The following is a 20,733-nucleotide window of genomic DNA, read 5'->3' as shown; positions in this document are numbered from 1 at the left end:
ACCTATTCCTCAGACCTTCTGGCACCAAATCATTATTCCTCTGGCCATATTCAATACTCTGAACTATATAAAGACTGTTTTTATGTCAGCCAGCTAAGTACCACAGAGAAAGCTCTGTGGTACACAGCTGTAGGAGAGAGCCACTGGACTGGAATTTGGAAAAATCCTAGAAAACAATTCATTTATTACCTGCTTTTTACAGAAAATATATATACCAAAACTTAGAGAAAAAAATCACCACTGTAGGTGAACTAAAGGATATGCTAAACAGCACCCTGACTAAAATATTAATGTGAAGTAAAAAAATCGCATATAAAACATATGCATATATTGTATTTTCTCCCCCATGCAAGATGTTGGAGTCACTATCCTGGAAAAGAGCATTTTATATTGTTCTGCCTAGAGAAGGAAGAAGTCAGGAACAGCACAAGTTACTCATTCCTTTCCTATGTGCCTTGTACCTCACTGGGATACACTGATGTGTGTGATGAGCACTCAAGCTGGAAAGTAACTCTCACTAAAACCTGCTTACTGCATGAGCAGGCTAAAGGAGAAAAATTCTGATATGCAGCAAAATTTGCAAGTAGTTGATGGGGTATGACACGATGACAAGCTGAAAACTATTAAATGCTGGTCTAAGGCACAACAGAACAGGAATAAGAGTTGAAGGATACTCTGTTGAGCACTTGGTTGAATTAGCTTATTTCAATATATTATTGCTTTGTGGGTATGTGAGAGTACAAAACAGAGAGCTGATCTGGAAGCTTTTACCTTTTCAGTATGTGCTAAACCTTCAGAAGCTCTGCACATTGTGATCCAAAACATTTAGTTTCTGAACCACTGCCATGGTGTGGCATAGGAGATGCAATTCCATATTCTCTTATTTTCCCTTAGACTTAATCAGAAAAGAAAACAATACTGTTTGTAACTCAGACTAAAATTCCCAGGAGGTGCCAAGGTTGATTTTAAAAAGCATTTTAAGCTTCTGTTGAACTGAATAGTGAGAGAAATGCAGGTAAGCATGGCCTTCTCTTGGACCACGGAGACAATGACTTAATGTACAGTTCTTTTTACCAAGGCACTCTCTCATTTCAGGAGATGGAACTGTTTGGTGAACAGTGGATCAGAAATCTGTCCCTAGTGATGGCAGGATATGGTTACAGCAATGAGAGTAAATCTGAACAGCTCTTCTTACATCCAGTGGGCAGAGCTATTTTCAACACCCCTGTTGTAAATTCATATCCCTACTAGATCATCTTGATTTTTCTATGCCAAAAGAGAAGTTGCCCTGAATTTCAAGCGGCTTAGGGGAAAAAAAAATAAAAGGAGAGAGAAAAATAGAAAGATAAATATTTTACACATCGGGAGGAAATCCATCCTCTTCTCTTAATACTCACCACATTCTAAGTGAATTGAACAGTCTGCCCAGGAGAGGTTTCTATAAGCCCTCATCCATATGAGGATATTATTTCCAGTAACATCCCAACAGATAACCCTGTGCTAGCTCTGGAGCCTCACACCCTGGAGGGATGGCTGGAAAAGCCACGGTGGAAGATGGGAACTGGCAGGAGGGGTACAAACAGCTGGGAAAGATGAGATTTTGAGGACTTCAGCCAGAGCAGGGGAGGACAGACTGCAGGAGGAAACTTCCCCGGGGCACAAAGGCAAGGAGGAACAGGTAACAACCATGAGATTTGCTTCTCAAAGACCAACTGAGCCACTGAGGACCTACAGCAGATGAGCTCAAGCACCAACAGGTTATAGGAAACATTCAGCTTAATAGCACTTGTTAGGTTTTAATTTAAAATTTACTCAGCACTTGGAAAGTTGAAACAGTTTGCCAATAATGTTATCTGGAAAGAGTTGGAATAAATTGGGCTGGTTTTGAAAGCAGTGATGCAATTCTGTGCTGATTGATTATAGCCACCGTGTAAGGTTGGAAATAAGACTTTGCCTACCTCATTGTCTGATCCCTTGCTATAAAAAACAAAAGAGTTCTTAGGCACAGTTCAGAAAACGAATTATAAAAGTCTCCTGAAAAGATTTAAAAGTAAAATCATCCAATAATTAGAATTAAGTAGGTTGGTCTTCTGTGACAAATTGGCATAATGGATCTAGTTGTGTGGATGGCCAAGGCATTGGGCTAAGAAGAGGCTTCTGGCTGAATCAGATTAAACACATGGGCTGGAACAAGACTGGTTGCTACAACATTTTTAGAATGTTGCTACAAAATATTTAAAAGTTTCATGATTTTTCTATGCATCTAAGTCAAGTGATTCACATTTCCTATACACCAGTGAATCAGCTGACTTTCAATAAACATGAAGTCTTTCCTCACAGATATTTTCAGAAACTCGGGCTTTTCGCCTCTGCATATGGTGTGTTTCTTTCCACGGAAAAGAAAATAATTATTTGTTTTCTTAACATTTTTACCTTGCAGAACATGGAAAATCATTCAAATAAAAACAAAAAAGAGAAAATAAACAGCAAAATAAAAACCATCAGCATCCCATTCAAAGTTATCCTCTTAATCCACCCAGAGGAATATCCTCTCAATCCACCCAGAGGAATTATGTACCCTTCTCATATTTCTATTTTATAGTTCATAGTTCATTGCCATCATGTCTTTCTTCCTCTGTAGAGTAGTAAAAACATAATATCGGAAATACTTGACATACTTCCTCATTTGTTTAATGGTGATGATAAAAGGGAAATTACTCCTCTAATATATTTGAACACTTAGCTTATTATCCTGAGTGAGTTTTATCCCAAAGCTCAATTTATTAAAACAGAACACATCTTTCTGTGATGAACTGCAAAGAGTAAGAGGGCAAAATTATTTAATTAAAATTAGAGTGGTTTCATGATTCTACCCCAGCAGATACTGCTTCTACTGCAGCTTAGTTTACTGAAACTTTCACTGAGTCTCACTCACCCACAAGAAATGAGATTTTCACACATGAATTAGGCTTTTCATTCAATAACTTCAAGGTTAACATCTAATGCTACCCCAGTGGTTTGCTGAAAAATGCAAGGCTGGGAGCAGCCCTCAATCAGTATTTTGGAGGCTGAAAGAACTCGTGCCCATTGCAGATGGAGAAGCAGACACTTGGCAAACCAGGGGAACCTCCTCCTTTTTGCCCGTGTTTATTTAATTTTGAATGCAAATACTGTGGTTTTAACAAGGTGTTAGCTGTGCTCTGTCCCAGTCACCTCATGAGCAGCAAAAAGCAAATACTTTCTAAGCAAGTTGCACTCCTGCAGTTGCAAAGAAGGACATCCAAAAGAGCTGGAGCATTTCACAGAGTCAGACATGGTTAATTCATATTGAATTACCCTCTCTGCATAAATGTCTGTGCAAATGACAGACTTTAACAAGCCTTCAAAGCTGACACAGTATTTATCACTGATTAAATTTTAAAAATCAAAGTAACTATAGCTTTTACAGACATGTTTAGATTAAGACTGACATTAAAGCTGTATATCAGTTTAAATCACTTGCAATTATGCAGGTGCTTGGTGCTTGCATTTCAGTCATTTGAGGCTAAATTGGGGCAGAGAACCCAAAGCTCCATATTGGATAACAAAGCTTTGGGATACTCTTAAGGCCTTTACAGACACTGTTTGTGTAATATAGAATATTCTTAAAGCTTCCCTCTGTGGACTGTAAATGTGTAAATTGTTATTGCTGGAAAAAAGAAATAGTGGACAATCTTGAAATGAAAATCCATATAACACCTAACATACCCAGGAGAGCAAATTAAGGCTTTGTGAAAAATCTCTAACATGTATGTATGTGACTTTGGAAATATAACATTATTCTTTTACTGTAATTGTGAAAATAGTGAAAAAATCTGGAATTGCTGTATGGGAGGTGATGCATGTCCAGAATAAATTATACTTTTTGTATATTTCTGGCTACAATTCTTCTGGTGATGAAAGCAGAATTTAAAAAAGAAATTCCACCACAGAGTTCATATGTTATTCACCATATTTCATTAATATTTCATTTTTTGCAGCACTCCAAATACACAGAGAAGATATTAAAGAATTTTTTTTTCTTTGTAAGAGCTAGAAGGCATTTGATCATAACTACTGAAGTAAATTAAATGGCATTTCAAGAGCAGCCAACTAAAAATGCTGAAGGCATAAAGGAATTTTGATATCCAGGAAATCACAATTAATTTCAACTATGTAAAATGGGACACAAGATGGTGTGAAGGATTTTTTATTTGTCATCTGTTTCATTTGATTAGAAACATATGGTATTTATCAATCAGTAAAGTGGAAATAGGATTTGCTGTAAGTGATAAAGGATGTAAAAAAAATATAGCCAAAAGAAGCAATGGGAGAATATGTGTAGATATCTCTTACCAAAGTATATGATAGCTTTCACTTGGGCTGACTGCAAAGATACTTTATTATACTGATTTGTACTGTTCAGTGAGAAAATTTCTAGCATAAAGAGTAGGTAATAAAAAAATAAAAGGTATTACTGAAATATATCTGGCAATACAATTGAGAGAAAAAAAAAAATTAAATACAACTCCCATGATAAGGAGGAAGCTAATTAAAGAAAGTTTCCTGTGAAAATGAAGCCTTGCCCATTTTCTTATTCTTAGATTTCCTGCTCCAGGTCCACCTGACCAGGATGACTACAGGCTCTTTCCCAATCTCAGAAACCACCATGTACCTCACATCTACAGTATGCCAGGAAAGGCAGAAACAATTTGCTCTATGTATGGAACAGGAATGATTATCCCATACAGACATTCCAAACAAAAGAAGCTAAATAATCTGTTTTATTGTACAAGTATCTGGAGAAGCTACCCATTTATCCCTGAGCTGGTGGATAGTTTTTTCTCTTTTGGTACATCATTCACTGGAAAATTAGCTCAGATTTACCCAACTTTTTGTGTGAGCAGCCAAGAGAAGGTATTAACCAGAACAAAAAATACCTGCTGGATCTAAGCTTCTATAGAATAAAAACTTCACACCATTTGTGCAGGCTTTTTCTTAGGTGTGCACTGTCAAATACATTTATACACATGTGTAAATGTAAATTTCTAATATATGTGCCTTTGTAGAGACTTTAAGAGCTCAGCCAAGAAACAGGCCAGTGAACTCAGCTGAGGAGGAGGAGAATAAAATAATTCTACAATTCCCTAACAGAGCAGCTTGTCACATACTACAGTTGAGCAACAAACAAACTAATAGGAAGAAATATCAAAAGCTTTCTTACCACTGATGATATTAATTAAATTATATTAATAGGCATTAATGGATTAGGTCACACACTCTATTACTTTTAACAGCTTCTTTTATAGGCAGTGCTCAGATTCTAGAGGGCACAGATGGAGGACCAATTCTAGTAAGCACTTTATTAGCCTTTCTGATTCCATTAATTCAGTAACATCTAATCATGTAAAGTAAGATTAAAGATCCTGACACTCACAGCACAAAAAACTAACAAACAGTAATTTTTTTTTCCTTTCTACATTGACTAATAAAATATTTAGAATAATTAGTCTGAAAATAGTAAAGAATTAGAACAGCTAATTGCACGTAACTTTTAAAAAAGTCTCTTAATTAATAAGCCCTACAGTCTTTGACACTACAATTTATATTCTTCACGAGAAAAATGCAGCAAAAATACATAATGTTAGACAACACACAGTTAACAACACTTTGTTTTGATTATATTGGATCACAATTAATGTTGGCCGTGGAGCTCATCGTTCTCCTTTGATAGCTCCTTACACTCCTTATGTAGATTAATCCTGAAGTGTTGGCATTCTCTAACGTGGCTTTGAGCAAGGCACTGCTCAGCCCTGCCACCAGTCAGGAGAAGTCTCCACTGCCCTCCCTGGACCACATCCTGCCTGTCCTTGGTGCTGCTTTCTGCATCTGGGCAATTTGCCACAACTGATAAAGGCTGTGACCTTACTGAACACCTCCCTACCAACTGGAGACATGCAGAACTGCAAATGTCATGCAGACTGATTAAGAATGAGGCAAAGCAAACAGAAATCATGCATATTTTGGAAATAAAAGACCACAAGGAACCTACAGTCATTCTCCATCAACAGATAAAGCAAGACTACATTAAACTGTACACTTTTTTTAGAGTTCTACTGTCTTAAACACTTAGTAGCATGTATTTTTTTCTCCCCAGAGCAAAATTAGAGTTACTTCATATTACATATTTTTATTTTACAAACAGTCTAAGCCTTTCAAGTAAAATTGCAGAAACTGCCCACACCTTTGAGATTTCAGATTCTGTATTTAGATGCAAACAGGACTGGTTGTAACTGTTCATATTTTACTTTTAACAAAGTCCTCAAGAACAAAAATCCAGAGTCTTAATCTATCAGAGTACAGCTCAACCCAAAAATTATAATGTAAAAGGGCCTTCATACTTAAACAAAAATGTATAGTGCTAGTGATAAATCTATTGTCTACCAACAGCTTACACAGGCAAAATGTCACTCAGATCATTCTAAGGCAATCATTTACCCATACCTATAATGCTACATATATGCTTGAACAGAAGAGAATGGAGGACACACTAGAAAAGTGAAAAATACAACTTCAGTAAGATATTTACTGAACATTTTAACTTTGCAGCAGTTAAAAATTAGACAAATATGCAGTCTCATGTTTTCATAGACATTGAAGCCCATGCTTCTATCAAGGAGCACAAAATAAGTTCATGTATATTGTGGTTAAAGTTTTACCTGCACCTTGTCCATGTCTGCCTTAGAAAACGTTGAAACTTCTCCACTAGTTAGAAGCTACCACAAGGTGCAGTATTTTGCAGATCCTAATTTTCCAGAAATGCACTCAAAATGTGGAGTGTGCAGCTCTCCGTGAGGTCCACAAGGAAATAGATTTTCCACAGCCTGGCAGTAAAAAAGCCTGAGCTCTCCCAAGCAAGCAGTCCAGCAATTAAAAACTGAGCAATAAACTACACTGGAGCAAAACTAGTTTTATGACAGTTGTTAAACTACCTATATTAGTCTTGCAATATTAATAATTGAAACAAAACGAGTAAAAGCAATTTTTCTTATTGAATGGTCTCAAAGGAATTAAAATAATGTATTAAGTTCCTTTTAAAGATATGTGATGCTCAGCATTAGAGAGGAATCCTTTTAGTGGTTCTAAGTTTCTTGTTCACCCTTGGTAAATGAATTGTGAAAAAAATACCCCATAACATGAAATCAGGTGAACTGTGAAAGATTAGATTAATACTACAGGGTGATTCAGTGCCCATAAATGAATGAGGCAGGGGGGAGGGTGGTCTTTTATGTGTGAAACTCTTGTGCTTCTTACCTCCAGAGCTTTCAAACGCTCCAAGAGCAATTTTGTTTTTTCCTTTTCCTCCTCAGTGCTGCTGCTTTCACTTCTTGAATCCTCATCTGCCCGTGTGCGAATTTTTTCCATGCCTTCTTTACATCTCCTACTGTCTTCTGACAGCTTTTCCTGAAATGATTTTTTAAAAATGTCATTACTCACAGGTGCAAGTGAAGTTAACTATGCAAATATCTCCAATTCTCCCTTGTATATGAATGAAAAAAAGACAGAGGAAGTTGCTGGTGACATGATTAAAGTACTAAATAAGTGGAGTCATGAAGGCTCTGTGACACGCTATGCCAATTCTGCAAGTGTATGCACAACTTAACTGGTACTTCTACTTCAGATTTTTAAAACTCAGAACTCGTCATTTCTTTAATATCTTCCATTTTCTTCTTTAGAAGTTGCAATGAACATTGAACATGCCAGCTTTCAGTGGCAGCATTTTGCCACTGAGAAATAAAGCAGTTTATTGAGGAAAAGCTAACATATGTTCACACTTCATGTCTTTCACCCTTCTTCATCTAGAGCTAATATTTGAATTATTAAATATTGGGCTGAGAATCAAGCTGCTACAGGATGAATAGTGATTTAAGATCTGCTCTAGCATATAACTGGAGAGAGTGAGACTGGCAACAAAACTTTCAGAAGTGCCCCAGCCTATTTCTAGTCAGTCAGCCTGAGTTGTTACCAGCTGCAGCTTCTGAAAGACTGCTGAGTTTTACCAGAGTTCTGTAGAAATCATAGGATTGAACAGTGAATCCTGCTAACTCCAATAATTATCTGTCCAAGCTCTCTGTCCACAGGCAGAGTGAGACAGAGAAAGAAAACACCAAGACTACAAGCAGGCAATGCAAAACATTGTCCAAAATGTCAAGGCAAGCAAAAGGGGAAGAAAGAGAATTCCACAGATGTTGAGGGTGAACCACCATCAGAGCACAACACAGGAGGGACTGGCTCTACCTTGCAAACCACCTTCTCTAACTGCATGAGCAGATGCAGTCTGACAACTCCCAAGCAGCTTGAGAATGGAAAATGTGAGATAAATCAACAATAAATACTGGGCGTCAAAGCAAATCTAGAGAATTCCTTCAATGAGCATCTTCGTGTGCTTTTCTGATAATTATGTGCAAAAGTTCAGACATTCATGATCTCTGCATTACCCCAAAACTGAGATGCTTTCCCCATAACTATTACACAACATGCACTCTAAGCACAGAAGTGTGCATCTTCATAAAGAACTTATCTTGCTTGAATAATGTGCAAATACAAGTGTTTGAGAGGTAATAGCAAGACATTATCTTTCCTAAACCTATATATATATATATAGGTAACTATAGGTTTTCATATAGGTAACTATATGAAAAATACATGTTGAAAAAATCAGTCTGGATCACATTCCCAACAATGTCTTCTTAAAATATTAACTAGCTTAGAAATTGACTACTACTATGCTAAAACTTTAATCAAAAATTAGTTTTATATAATATGGGCTTAATTACTGAACATCCTTACACAAACCATGAGGCAAAGAACACATTCTGTGCCCCAAAACACAGATGTCAAAGAGCCACTCCATCAGGTTTCCAACATGACTGCTACCCTGATCACATAGGAAACTTCAATATAGTTCTTGGGCTTTGTTTTTTCATGCTTGCTACTCGCTGATGCAACAATCAAGTATCTGAAAAAGAGCCATTAAACCATTTTTGCTTCAAGTTGCCCTAAGGAGTGCATTGAGATAAAACAATGAACTCAGGGGAAAGAAATGACAAAGGTATATCTCTGATGCAATTCAAATTCAAACTATTGTTTTTAGGAGGGGATGTGACCTGAATTGGATGTGGCTAACAATAGAAGAAAACATAAACACATGCACAGAGTCACTTTTCCTGCACAAAGTCAGGGCAGCAATTTCAAAGGACAAGTAGAAGAAAGCACAGGTTATGACATTTAATTACAGAAAGTGAAGAAATGCAGCTTCTCAGAGAGTAAATCCCAGCCACATGAAAAAGTAACCTTTTCATCTTCTAATTACAAAATTAGATGAACTTTGCACACTAGTGGCACAATCAGAACACACATTTCACTCTGATGTGCATTTGAATACCTCATGACACTTTACTGCTGTTACCCCTGCCTGAGTGTTGAAGTACAGCTGACATAGCTCCAAAAGCAGTTTATTACTGAGCAATAATAAATGTATTTCTGTATTTCAGCCACGGAAAAGGTGCAGAAGAGAGGAAAAACTTTTAACCTTAGAAATTGTGCTTAGAAATGCCATGGGCTGAGGGCACTGCCCCATCACATTCACCAGTTCCGCCTGGGTGATGTCCAGTGAGGGCAGAGTGGAAAATCCACAGTCCAGAAAGCAAACAGGGATTTGTAAAGCACCCTTTGTGCTAGAAGTCAAATCCCTAGAGAGTGAGGTGACAAATGCTTTTGGAATGACAGAAACCTTTTGATTGTGCAAAATCTGTTAAAATCAAAGGCAGCTGAGTGCTGGGGAGGAAGGAAGGGGAAGGAAGAGGAAATGTGCATCTCCTGTGGGATGTTGGACAAATCCTGCAGAGGGCTCTGGGGTGAGCGTGCTGAAGGCAGCAAACAATGAGTAAAGTAGCTTACTCCTTCTCTCCCTGAAGTCCTACACTTCTTGTGTAATCCCAGAGAGCATCTTTTGCCACTCCTGAGCAGTCTCTGCTTGTGCCTCACATATTGCACAGTCACAGGCAGGCTGTGTTCAAATTGAATAACAAAATCCTTCCTGGTGCGAAGTCCAGCGAAGGCAGAGATAGTGCTCTCCTGCTGATCAGTGCAGTTTAATTTCTGGGAAAAAGTAACAGTTGGAAATGGTGTTCTGGACATAAAACAGCTATTAAAAAAAAAAAAAAAAAAAGGGAAGGGAAGAAAAGAAAAGAGAGAAGAGAAGAGAAGAGAAGAGAAGAGAAGAGAAGAGAAGAGAAGAGAAGAGAAGAGAAGAGAAAAGAAGAAGAAAAAAAAGAAAAGAAAAGAAAAGAAAAAAAAAAAAGACTCCACTCTGGGTCTCCCCAGCCCAATGAGTTTAAGATACATGCCTGTACCATGAGAGGATGCAAACACAACAGCCTGATGAGAATTCTGCAGTAAAGGCTCATCTACTTCTCTAATGCTCTGTGTTAACAAAGAGAAAATAAAAATATTAAAGATTGAAATCTTACTGAAACTAGAATTATGCTGATTGCTGTAGACCCTTTCCTACAGAAATTAATGAGAAACTTACAATTGAGTTCCACATTGTGGAAGCTTCTCAGGCTGGTTTAAACTGTCATTGCTCTTCTGAAACCAAGAGTATTTTGCAAATCATAAATGACATCCTGCCCTGACCATTTTCAGTATTCAGTTTGCTCCATAAATGAAACAAGCAGTCCAGTGCTGATGAACCCTCTGCTGAAACACCGTGGGCCCCGTGGCCAGTGGAAAACAAGGGATGGAAACAGTCCCTGCACCCAGGATCAATGAAGGATATAAATCACTAAAGACATTGATCTATGAAGCTGCACAACACAGTGCCCTGACTGAGACTCATCAGAAAGCTGGATTTCAGTTAGCTGCACTAAGGAAGAGCAGTATAATATTCCCTCTTTCCACTAATAAATAAAGTAAGAACAATAAATTAAGGCAGCAGGAAATCCACCTGAAATTGCAAATGATAATTTACTGGAACCTGTGGAATGTAAAGCCAATTTTCTCTCTTCTCCCTTCCATCTACCTTTCAGAATATTGAACAAGAAAGTGTTTTCACTGTTGATAAACAGGGAGTAACTACAGTGATAGAAAAGATCATAGAGAAGCTTTCAAAAGATAAGAGAACAAACTGCCTATTTCAGAAATTACCTCTTTCTTCATCCCAAGAAAGGCTAAAGGCTCCCAACCCTAACAATCAGTCATTGGGATGTCTTTCCTCTGAGAACTGTCACCTTTTCAAGGAAAAGAAAAGTGTCAAAGGGATACTTAGCCAGCTATTTCTTAACTATTATTTCAGAAATTATGTCACTTTAGAAGTTTTATTGGTAACACCCTCAGCCCTTTCTTCTTTCTAAGATGCTTTCTAGGAATAACAGTACACACATACAGACATGGAAAAGGAAAGGAAAAAAAAAGAGAGAGCACTTAAAAATATTTCAATTTGAAGCTATAAAATCTCAAACCAAGAAGAGTACACATCAGAAGACACAAAGACAAAAAAAAGAAGTAGCTGTCAAAGATTATTCTAGAATTTCTTTTTTACAGTAAAAACTATGATTAGGCACTGGACAAGTGGCTATAATAATATAAGATAGCTTAATCTAATACTAATACTAATAAATGTAACTGGATCTGGGATCTATAGCACTGATTATAAATGAGCACTCTTTCACAAGCACACGTTGACAAAAATCTGATTGAACCAAACAAGAATTAAAAAAGATCAACATCTTTGAAATGCTGATTTTTCCAGTGAGTGTTGGATGACAGAATTGCTTGTCTGGAAAGTGATAAGTAATAATTAGAAATGACATCTTTGCTTGTAGAAGCTAAAGATCATTTTCATGTGATAAGCACTGGTCCTTCAGAGAAGTTTTTCAGATGCAATGCAGTAAGGATCCCTCAGATACAAAAGATCTCTATTTCCATTTTGGGTGTCAGATTGTGATGCCTGAGTGGGATCATCTCTTCTGAATTCCTTTTAATTCCTCAACTCTGAAATTTATTACAGAGAAAGGCTTTACAATGGTAGCAAATTCAAATTCTTCTGAGAGTCGTGCCTGCAATTTTGCAAAACCACACTTTAATCACACATTAATCGACCAAGAATAAAATAAATGTAGGACACATAATTAAACAGCGTTTATAATTGCTCATAACCACTTAACTGAGGAAAAAAAATATAAAATATTCACAATGTAGTTATTAATTGTTCTTTAGAGAGGCAGTTGTAACAGGCATCCAAGAATCCAGTCTATGTGGAACCCAAACTATGCTGAAAACTCAACACCTCAAAACACTTTAGTGCTTTCTGTGGTGTGCTTCCACATGACCTTCTAAATAAGATATTTACTGAATACTTATCTTTCAGTGACTGAATGTGGTGATATGAGTACACCACACTACACTCTAGCACTCTTCCTACAACCAAGACTCTCCCTCCCAACCCAAACTGCAGTTTCCAGATCCATACACAGAATTGTTTTATGTTTGCACTGCTTTTGGCTGGGGTACAGCTCTTTTTTCTCACAGGAGCTGCTATGTGTTTTGGATTTGTGCTGCAAACAGTGTTGACAACACCAAGAGATCTCATTACTGCTGAGCAGTGCCTACATGGAGCCAAGGGCTCTGGTGCTCCTCACCCCATCAGCGAGGGGCTGGGGGAGCCCCGGGAGCTGGGGGGGACACAGCAGGGACAGCTGACCCCAAGTGACCCCAGGGATGTCCCCGAGCATCTGGCATCCTGCAGCAATAAAGAGGGGAAGGCTGGCCAGGGACCACTGCTCAGGGACTGCTGGACATCAGGCAGTGGGGAGTGAGCACTTGTTTACATTTGCATCACTTCTCTTTCTTGGGGTTTATTCCTCTATGTTATTTTTCTTTCCATTACAATTTGTTGTTGTTTTAACATTTCCATTATTAAACTATGATTTTCTCAACCCATGAGCAGTGGCAGGGAGCTCCTGTGTTCCTGGTTCCTCCTCAAAATGAAAAGCTCCAGTCACACTGATTAGCAAAGTTACCAGCAGGAAAAAAGAACCTTTGTAAGAAGCTGTTCCTTCTTCATCTATCTAGATAAGGTAATAGGAGAATAATAATATTCAGCATGATTTTTCATGCAGATATATGAGCTGTCTCTCACTTTTACCCTCCCAGTTTTCTTCTCCACATCCTGCTGGAGTGGGGTGTGGGGCTTGGTTGCCAGCTGCAGTCAAACCACAGCACTGTATTTATAAATTGTGAATGCTTTTTCTTGCAAGACCATTCTACAGTCTTGATGCATTCTTAGATGATGTCTTTTCAGCACTGCTCCCAGTGCAGACCTCCTAGTGTTCACCACTATTCACTGTGAGCACTATAAAATAAGATTTTCTAGACTGTTGATGAAGATAAAAGCTGTAGATGAGGGTTTATTTGTACTTTCATTAAAAAAGCAGCCTAAAGCAATGCACAAATAGCTGTCAGACTGCATAGGCTGAAAAAAGGCAGAAATCGCTCCAAGCACTACAGACTTAACATTCCAACAAGTTTAAATTTGTTTTCCAGTGTCACCTTGTTCCTCTTTCTCCCCAACTCTTTCTCTTTTTCCTAAATATACCATTTGAAAATTCACAGTATCTTCTGATATGCTGTATAACCAATTTTGTTTAGCAAAACCTGAGGTGTGTAAAAGACACATCTGTTAAGTCTAAGGTGAAGTAAGTGTGTCCTGCAGGACTCTAAGTATAGGAGTAACCAGAGATATCTGTCATCTGAATACTTTCTTTCCATATGCAACTTGAAAAAAAAAAATTTCTTTATTTCCTAATGGGCATCCAATTAAACACAATAACCAAGGCCTGAAAAAAACACAAACCAAATCATAACTGAGCAAACGTTACAATATGAGAAAAAAATTAAATGCAACTAAAATTATATACAATTGACATTATCTTTGAGTATAAGGCTACAAATATGACTTCTGCTTTACCTTCCTTGCTTTTATCTGTGTTCAGCTGTTTTCTCTTGCTTTCTTTTCTCCCAGTGGAAGGAGAGACTAAAATATAGCTTTCCTTAGACAGCACATCAGTAAGTGTAATAATAATACATTTTTGTTTAGCTAACAGCTTTTGTTCAGAACAAGCTGACCAAAATTGAAGGAAAACAAAGGAATGCAACGTATCACAAAAGTTTACAGAAACATCCCAAATTGTTCATGATTTAACATTACCCTTGTCAGAAAAACATATTGGATTCTTCTTTTTCATCTCTGGATTTCACTTACAAAGTGAGCAGAGCAAGCAGCAGCGTTCCCTAGATTAAACACTTGTGATGGATAAGAGGAGCAAGTTCATACTTTATGTTTCTGATAGGTGCCTCCCTCCACCCGTGCATCAATCTAAATGTTCTCCACATTATTCTCCACTCAGAACACTCCCCACCAGTACAAGTTATCATCCCTGCTGAACAGCTCTGCAGCAGCATTAATAAATTTCCCAATGATGCTTTTATTGGCCGCTGCGTGCATCAAGAACATATTTCTTTTGAAAAAGTTCAGATTGGAAAGGAGAGTAAGAGCAGAAAACCTTCAGGGTGCACTTGAGGATGGAGTGTACTCCTCAGACCAGCAGGAGGAGATGGAATTTCTTGTCCCAGGTCCCAATGCCAGCTCCTGTCCTCAGTGGATGGATATTCCCATTACCAACAGCCACTCTGGCACTGTCAGAGCAGGGATCAGCACCGACCCTTCTGCCATCCTGGTTTCAGGCACAGCAGGGGCAGGGCAGTGTCCAGGAGCTCCTCTGCTCCTGCTTCCTTCTCAAAATAAAAACCTTCAGTCACACTGATTAGCAAAGTTACCAGCAGGAAAAAAATACCCTTTCTAAGAAGCTGCTCCTTCATATATCTAGATAAGGTAATAGGAGAATAAATAATATTCAGTGTGATTTTTCAGGCAGATATTCTATTAGAAATTGGTTCATTATAGTACCATACTTCAAGTAATAATCTTTCCTTCCAGGAAACCTGTAGGCAGCATTTAAACTTTTTTGAAGGGGTTTGTAGGTATTACAGTAACTACACTTGACAAAAGCTACAGTATTAAAATACCTTCCCCTGACTGAAGTAGAAATAAGCCAAACTATTCTGAAATTCAAATTCAGTAAATTTTATGTAACAGCAATTCAGGAAAAAAAGAAAAAAAAAAAAGGACTCTGGATTTAAGTTGCTAGAAATAAGCCAATTTTCCTTCCATAGTATTGTGGAATGAGATCAGTGTATTAACTGACTAGTTCCCACCATAAGCACAATTGCTGAAGCTGACCTAAGAAGTTACCAGTGGGATTAGAAAGAAAAAAACCTTGAATATTATTCCATTACCAGGTAATTTTTTTGTAAGTGCCAGGGAACAGTTTTATGTCTCCCATCCTTGTCAGGAAAACTTCTGAAAGAAAATCAGAATTCATCTTTGTGCAAAAATAAGATGTAGGAACAATCATTCCAGATTAGATCAAAACTTAACTTTTCAAATATGTTATTGTAATTCAGATTATTTTAACTTTTCCTGATCAGAAGAACACTTTCCAAAATAAATTTACTGGTGTACTGCTAAGTGAATGTATTAGTTAAAATAATTTTCAAAGACAGAATGAGTGTGAATTCAGCATCCTCTCCCTTTTTTTTTTTGCCTTATAAAATAAGCAAAATTTTGGATTTTTTTAATTAATCAAAATTTTACATTTTTTAAACTTCTAAAAATTTAACAACTAGCACTGCTTTCTGCTGGCTGGAAAACATCAAGGAAGTAACATCAAAATGCAGAATGAACACTGAGTTTTATGGACAAGGGGAAGTAGGAAAAGAGCAATCCACTTCATCATGTATAAATTCTTTCATTTGGGGAAAGTGAAACATTCATGTTCAGGCAATGGGTGACTTTTGTGGATTCATTCTCATAGAACCAGAAGAAAGATACAGCTAAAGACAGAAACACCGTATAAAAGAGGAAAATGTAAACTAGAATTATAGTCAGTAAATACAATATAAGACCATCAAATCAGTCAGTCTTGGCCTCTTGCTGCTGTAGGCTTCTAGAGGATGTGTGATGGATTAAAGTGCTGGTGTAATGGCACCTCTACACTGTGAAAATGTGGATTTCTATCTGGAGACCTCATCTATCCTTCACCAAAATTGGTACTCCAAGGACTGGCATTGCATTCTCAACCCCTGATGGAAAGAAAGATGGTCAGAATCAGGCAAAAACTGTGGGTGATGGGATATAATCAAATATGTGGATAACCCTTTTGTAAATTCAGGACATCCTTGCTTTGCTTTCTCTTTAGTTTAGTAGTGCTTTGTTTTTAGATGTAGCCAGGGCCAGCTTGGACAGGCTTTGGGGTGACCTGTCTAGTGGAAGGTTTCTCTTCCTATGGCAGGGGGGTGGATTAACATGATCTTTAAGGTCCCTTCCAACAAAAAATGTGACTCCATGATTCTGGGAAGGAAAGAACACTGTTTTCTGGTAAACATGAACACAAATGGCACATTTCACTTATGAGATTTTGCTGTGTTAAACACAACTCCACTGCTGTGCCTTGGTATCACAAACAACCAAAAAGGGAAAACTCTTTGCAAAAAAAATGAAATTTTGAACAGCATCTCAGAATAACAATCACCCTCTTTTGGGGGTAGAGAATCCAACCTAATTTTGTGAAATATTTATCAAAATCATTGCATAGTGGTGGAAATCCAGAAAAGGCTAGCCCTGGATTTTTCAGCAGTCCAACAGCAAGTGCTTGTGTCCTTGACATCCCACCATTTCCAGTGGAGCTCCCAAGAGTGAGGATGGCTCCTCTCTGCCCTTCTCTGTGAGACACAAATCTGCTAATATTTGCCTAGTAATGTACTCTTTAGTAGTTTAGGAGGCTTAGCACATGCAGTCCCCTGTGGGCGCTTCCACTCCAGAGACAGATGTTTAAGGATATATATCCTCTTTCTGCAATAGAAGTTCATTAAAAATCCTATGTGGATTTCAGCTAGGGAATTCAACTAGTGCCTTTTTTCCAATTCATGGCCATGGCCCATCTATAAAATGTTACATATCAATTGCTTGAACAATAAGCTTGTATAGTTTTGTTAAGATAAAATTATATTGCCAATGGTTACAGTTTTTCCTCTCATGAAAGAGCTGTTGACACCAACGGCTGTACAAATTAGAAGTGACAGCCACAACAACTGCTCCACATTTGAGTAACACAAAAGCATGCAGACAAAAAATGGGGTTGATGTGGCCAACAATGCCACCTGAAATGTGCCTTTATCACTTGTGTATGTTCTTACCTCCCCTATATGACTGTACCATGTTTGTCCTGAGCTTTAGTGTCACATGGGCAATTTCAGAACGATATTAAATTGTGAACTTAAAACAAATTTTCTTCCTCATCTATTTCAATCACTGCACACTGACATAAAGTCAAAATGAGTTAAAAACCCCTTGAAGTCTTTAAGTGATCTGTAACCAGGGAAGACTCAGAGTATCCAGCATTGTGATCAAACAGGAAAGTTTTTTGATATCCAAATCTCAAGGGCAAACTCAGGAAGGAAAGTCTGTAGGGAGATGCCTTTAAAGTCTGGGCTTCAAGAACTGCACACAGTTATTTCTGGGGAATACATGAGCTATTGGCTTGGCCTTTCATTATCTTATTTTTAGGTGGTCAACGTCTCTTGGAAACACCATAAAGCTAATATAGAGTGGAGTCTTTTAGTCAAATAAAATTTAAAGTAAGAAATATGATGGTTAAGGCTATTCAAATAACATTTATTCTTGTCTATATTTATGCAAACATTCATTATAATTTTTTCTTTATTATTATGTAAAATGATAATAAAGGAGAATTTTATTTACAATCCTGCTTCTTAATTCATTTACCCAAAAGAAACCACATAAGTGATCTTTAAGTCCAGCAAATTGAAATCCCATAGGCACCTAGCTCTATAGAAAGAGAGTATTTTGCTTTAAGTAAGAATACTGGCAAGATCTAACAAAATATTGCAATAACACTGCATGTTCCACCTTCTTATTGTTATTATATTATTAGCACTATGCAACATTTAAAGTTCATTAGGAAGAATATTTATTCTGGAGTCAGGCATATTGGTATTATAATAAGAACTCAAATTTCATACATTCCAGAGCAATCATTACATTTGTTTAAAAAATTTATATAAACAATATTCAACAGATCAAAACCATTTATTGTGCAGAATTATCTTTTATGATATTCAGATATTTACTTCAACAAATTTCAAACACTAAAACTAAGTCACCCCTGTGTCAGAGAATATGGGAAATATGTTGATAAGTGACACTGGAAATCACCTCATTTTTCCCCATTTGTTAAGAAACAGAGTTGTGAACTAAAATTCCTTACTCCACTGAACCAACTGATCATACAGTTTTGATCAGATCACACTAATCACAGATAAAATGTGAGGTTCAGGATCTGTTCCATAAGGTAGCTGACTGTAGGGGATGGCTTTCAGAACATTGTTACTAGTTATACATTCAATAAGGTTTCTTTATGCATATGAATATAACATAGAAAATTTCATTTATACTTCCTTACAAATACATGTTGATAATAGAGTTATCATGTTCCCCAAAACCTGAATACATCAGTGATTTTAAGGAACATTACCTGGGTTTTACATTTGGTGTTTTTAAGCAACATTACCTCGGTTTTACATTTCAGGTTCTATTCCTATTTGTGAATTATGCTCATAAATATATCAAAAAACTGCCTGAGTACATTTGGAGGAATACAAATGAAATGACTTTGTTGCAATATTGATGCATCTTGCTGAATTTGGACACAGCACTTATTCAAGATTCATTATTGGTTTAAATGGTATGTGTGTCCATGATTTCCACACAGCTGGTTTCAGTAACATAGTAATGATTGATAGAAAGCTTCATTGACGTGTTTCTCAATGTTAAAATGCTTTGTAAACATTTCAGAGCAGAGATTCTTTGCCCAATACCTGTTTTGAGGAGCCTTTTGGGTACGAGCTGTGGCTGGGACTCGTGGTCACTGCCCAGTTCCACTGTGTGGCTGTGAGAAGCACACACCCAGTGAGCCCACAGCTGACCTCCATGGCAGGGAGCCACCCCAGGGCATGAGAATGCAGCCATTCCTTGGGAAAAAAGCCATCTGTCCACGTTTTTCATAAAAGTGAACAAAAGGGATATGAGGGTGGATGACTCAAAACGACATTCAGAAAAAAAAAAACCCACAACCTTCACAACACAATACAAATGTTCTGTTTCTGACCTGTTTTACCAGCCACAGACTGGTGTATGATGCAGCAGCCTAGCTGTTCCTCCAGGAGAGGAGAACCCATTGCTTCTGAGTCATGGATTTGCAGAAGAAATCCATAAGCAAAGAAGATTGCATACTAGCAATATTCAAGAAATGGAAATGGCTAAAAAACAAGCTAAGAGATATCATGAGTGAAAATGCTGCCAGGAACAAGAAGAGAACAGGAAGGGAAGGAAGCTGTTATGCATTAAAATAATCCCAGAGACACAGATATATGGGTGTTTGAAAGCCCTGGGACAGAAACAGCTTCACTCTGAAAAAAAGCAAAGCTCCAGTTTGAGGAATTTGCCCGGAGTAGCACCCATCAAATTCAAACACAACTGAGTCCAAAAGGAAGGGAAGGGCTCCATTAGCTGAGTGGAGAGGGCTGTTTTCTGGAGCTGAAGGAAAAGAAGAACTGTTCTTGTATCTGGGCACAACTGCCTTGTTCTTTTGGTCAGAAAATAAACCCAGGTGATTTCACACAAAGCACACCACAGTGCCCACTCTCCTGCCTGGCTGGAGACAGTGAGTACTTCTATCAGTGTGGCCCAGAAGAAGAAGAAAACCCAAGACCATACACAATTTTTTTTTTTTCCAAAAATTATGAAACAAGTAAAGATAGTGAAAAAACTATACAGAAATATACAAGCACCAAAATTGGAATGACTGGTTTATCTCCCCTCTAGGAAAGCAGCACACAAAATCTCAAATTTCAAAGACCACATAGCTATTTTTTTTCCCAGTTTTGTTCCCAAAAGAAAAATAAAGAACCCCCAAACCTTCAGTTCTATGAAACAAAACTGCAGCTTTTTTTTTTTTTTCTTTTTTTCTTGAGAGTTCAAAAATAAAACGCAGAGAAGCTGAAACCTAATTGTGGTATCACCTTACTGGGGTTTCCACAGTAAGACAGCACAGAGAAAAGCAGATAATGAAATCATCCCAGATGTCTGTTATGAATAGACAGAGGCAGACAAGTAACCCACCTTAAGGAGAGACTGACATCAAGCCCACTTCAGAACAATCACTGTGTGGTGACAGGAGTGAGCAGGATGTATGGATTTAAACCCATAAAGAAATAAGAGAAGGGAACTGTTTCAGTTTTGCACTCCAAAAAGATAGTGCATAAAATAGAGATGCCTTTGTCAACAGTATCTAAAAGTACTATGTTCTATTATAGCTTCAACAAAAAAATTTAATTTGTCCTGAAATTAAATTTTACAGGCTATCATTTTAACAAGAAAATTTGATTATATTGAAGGTTAAACTAAAAGATTCCTTTCTCTTCAACCCAAGCTTAAAAAGAAAATTTAATTACAGT

The 20,733-nt window shown here is 37.5% G+C and overlaps 1 protein-coding gene across 1 annotated transcript in view; it reads right to left on the bottom strand.

Moving 5' to 3' along the window:
- The window catches only part of NCKAP5 (NCK associated protein 5), a 220,590-nt gene that overhangs the window by 106,568 nt on the left and 93,289 nt on the right, over positions 1–20,733 (bottom strand). The window contains exon 5 of the mRNA XM_077784917.1: positions 7,333–7,482. Coding sequence (XP_077641043.1) covers positions 7,333–7,482 — 150 coding nt within the window. The remainder of the gene's footprint in view (positions 1–7,332; positions 7,483–20,733) is intronic.

This window comes from Lonchura striata, chromosome 8 (assembly GCF_046129695.1).
Source record: "Lonchura striata isolate bLonStr1 chromosome 8, bLonStr1.mat, whole genome shotgun sequence".
Lineage (NCBI taxonomy): Eukaryota > Metazoa > Chordata > Aves > Passeriformes > Estrildidae > Lonchura > Lonchura striata.
Note: the sequence above shows the minus strand (reverse complement) of the source record. Positions and strands in the feature narration are given on the sequence as shown.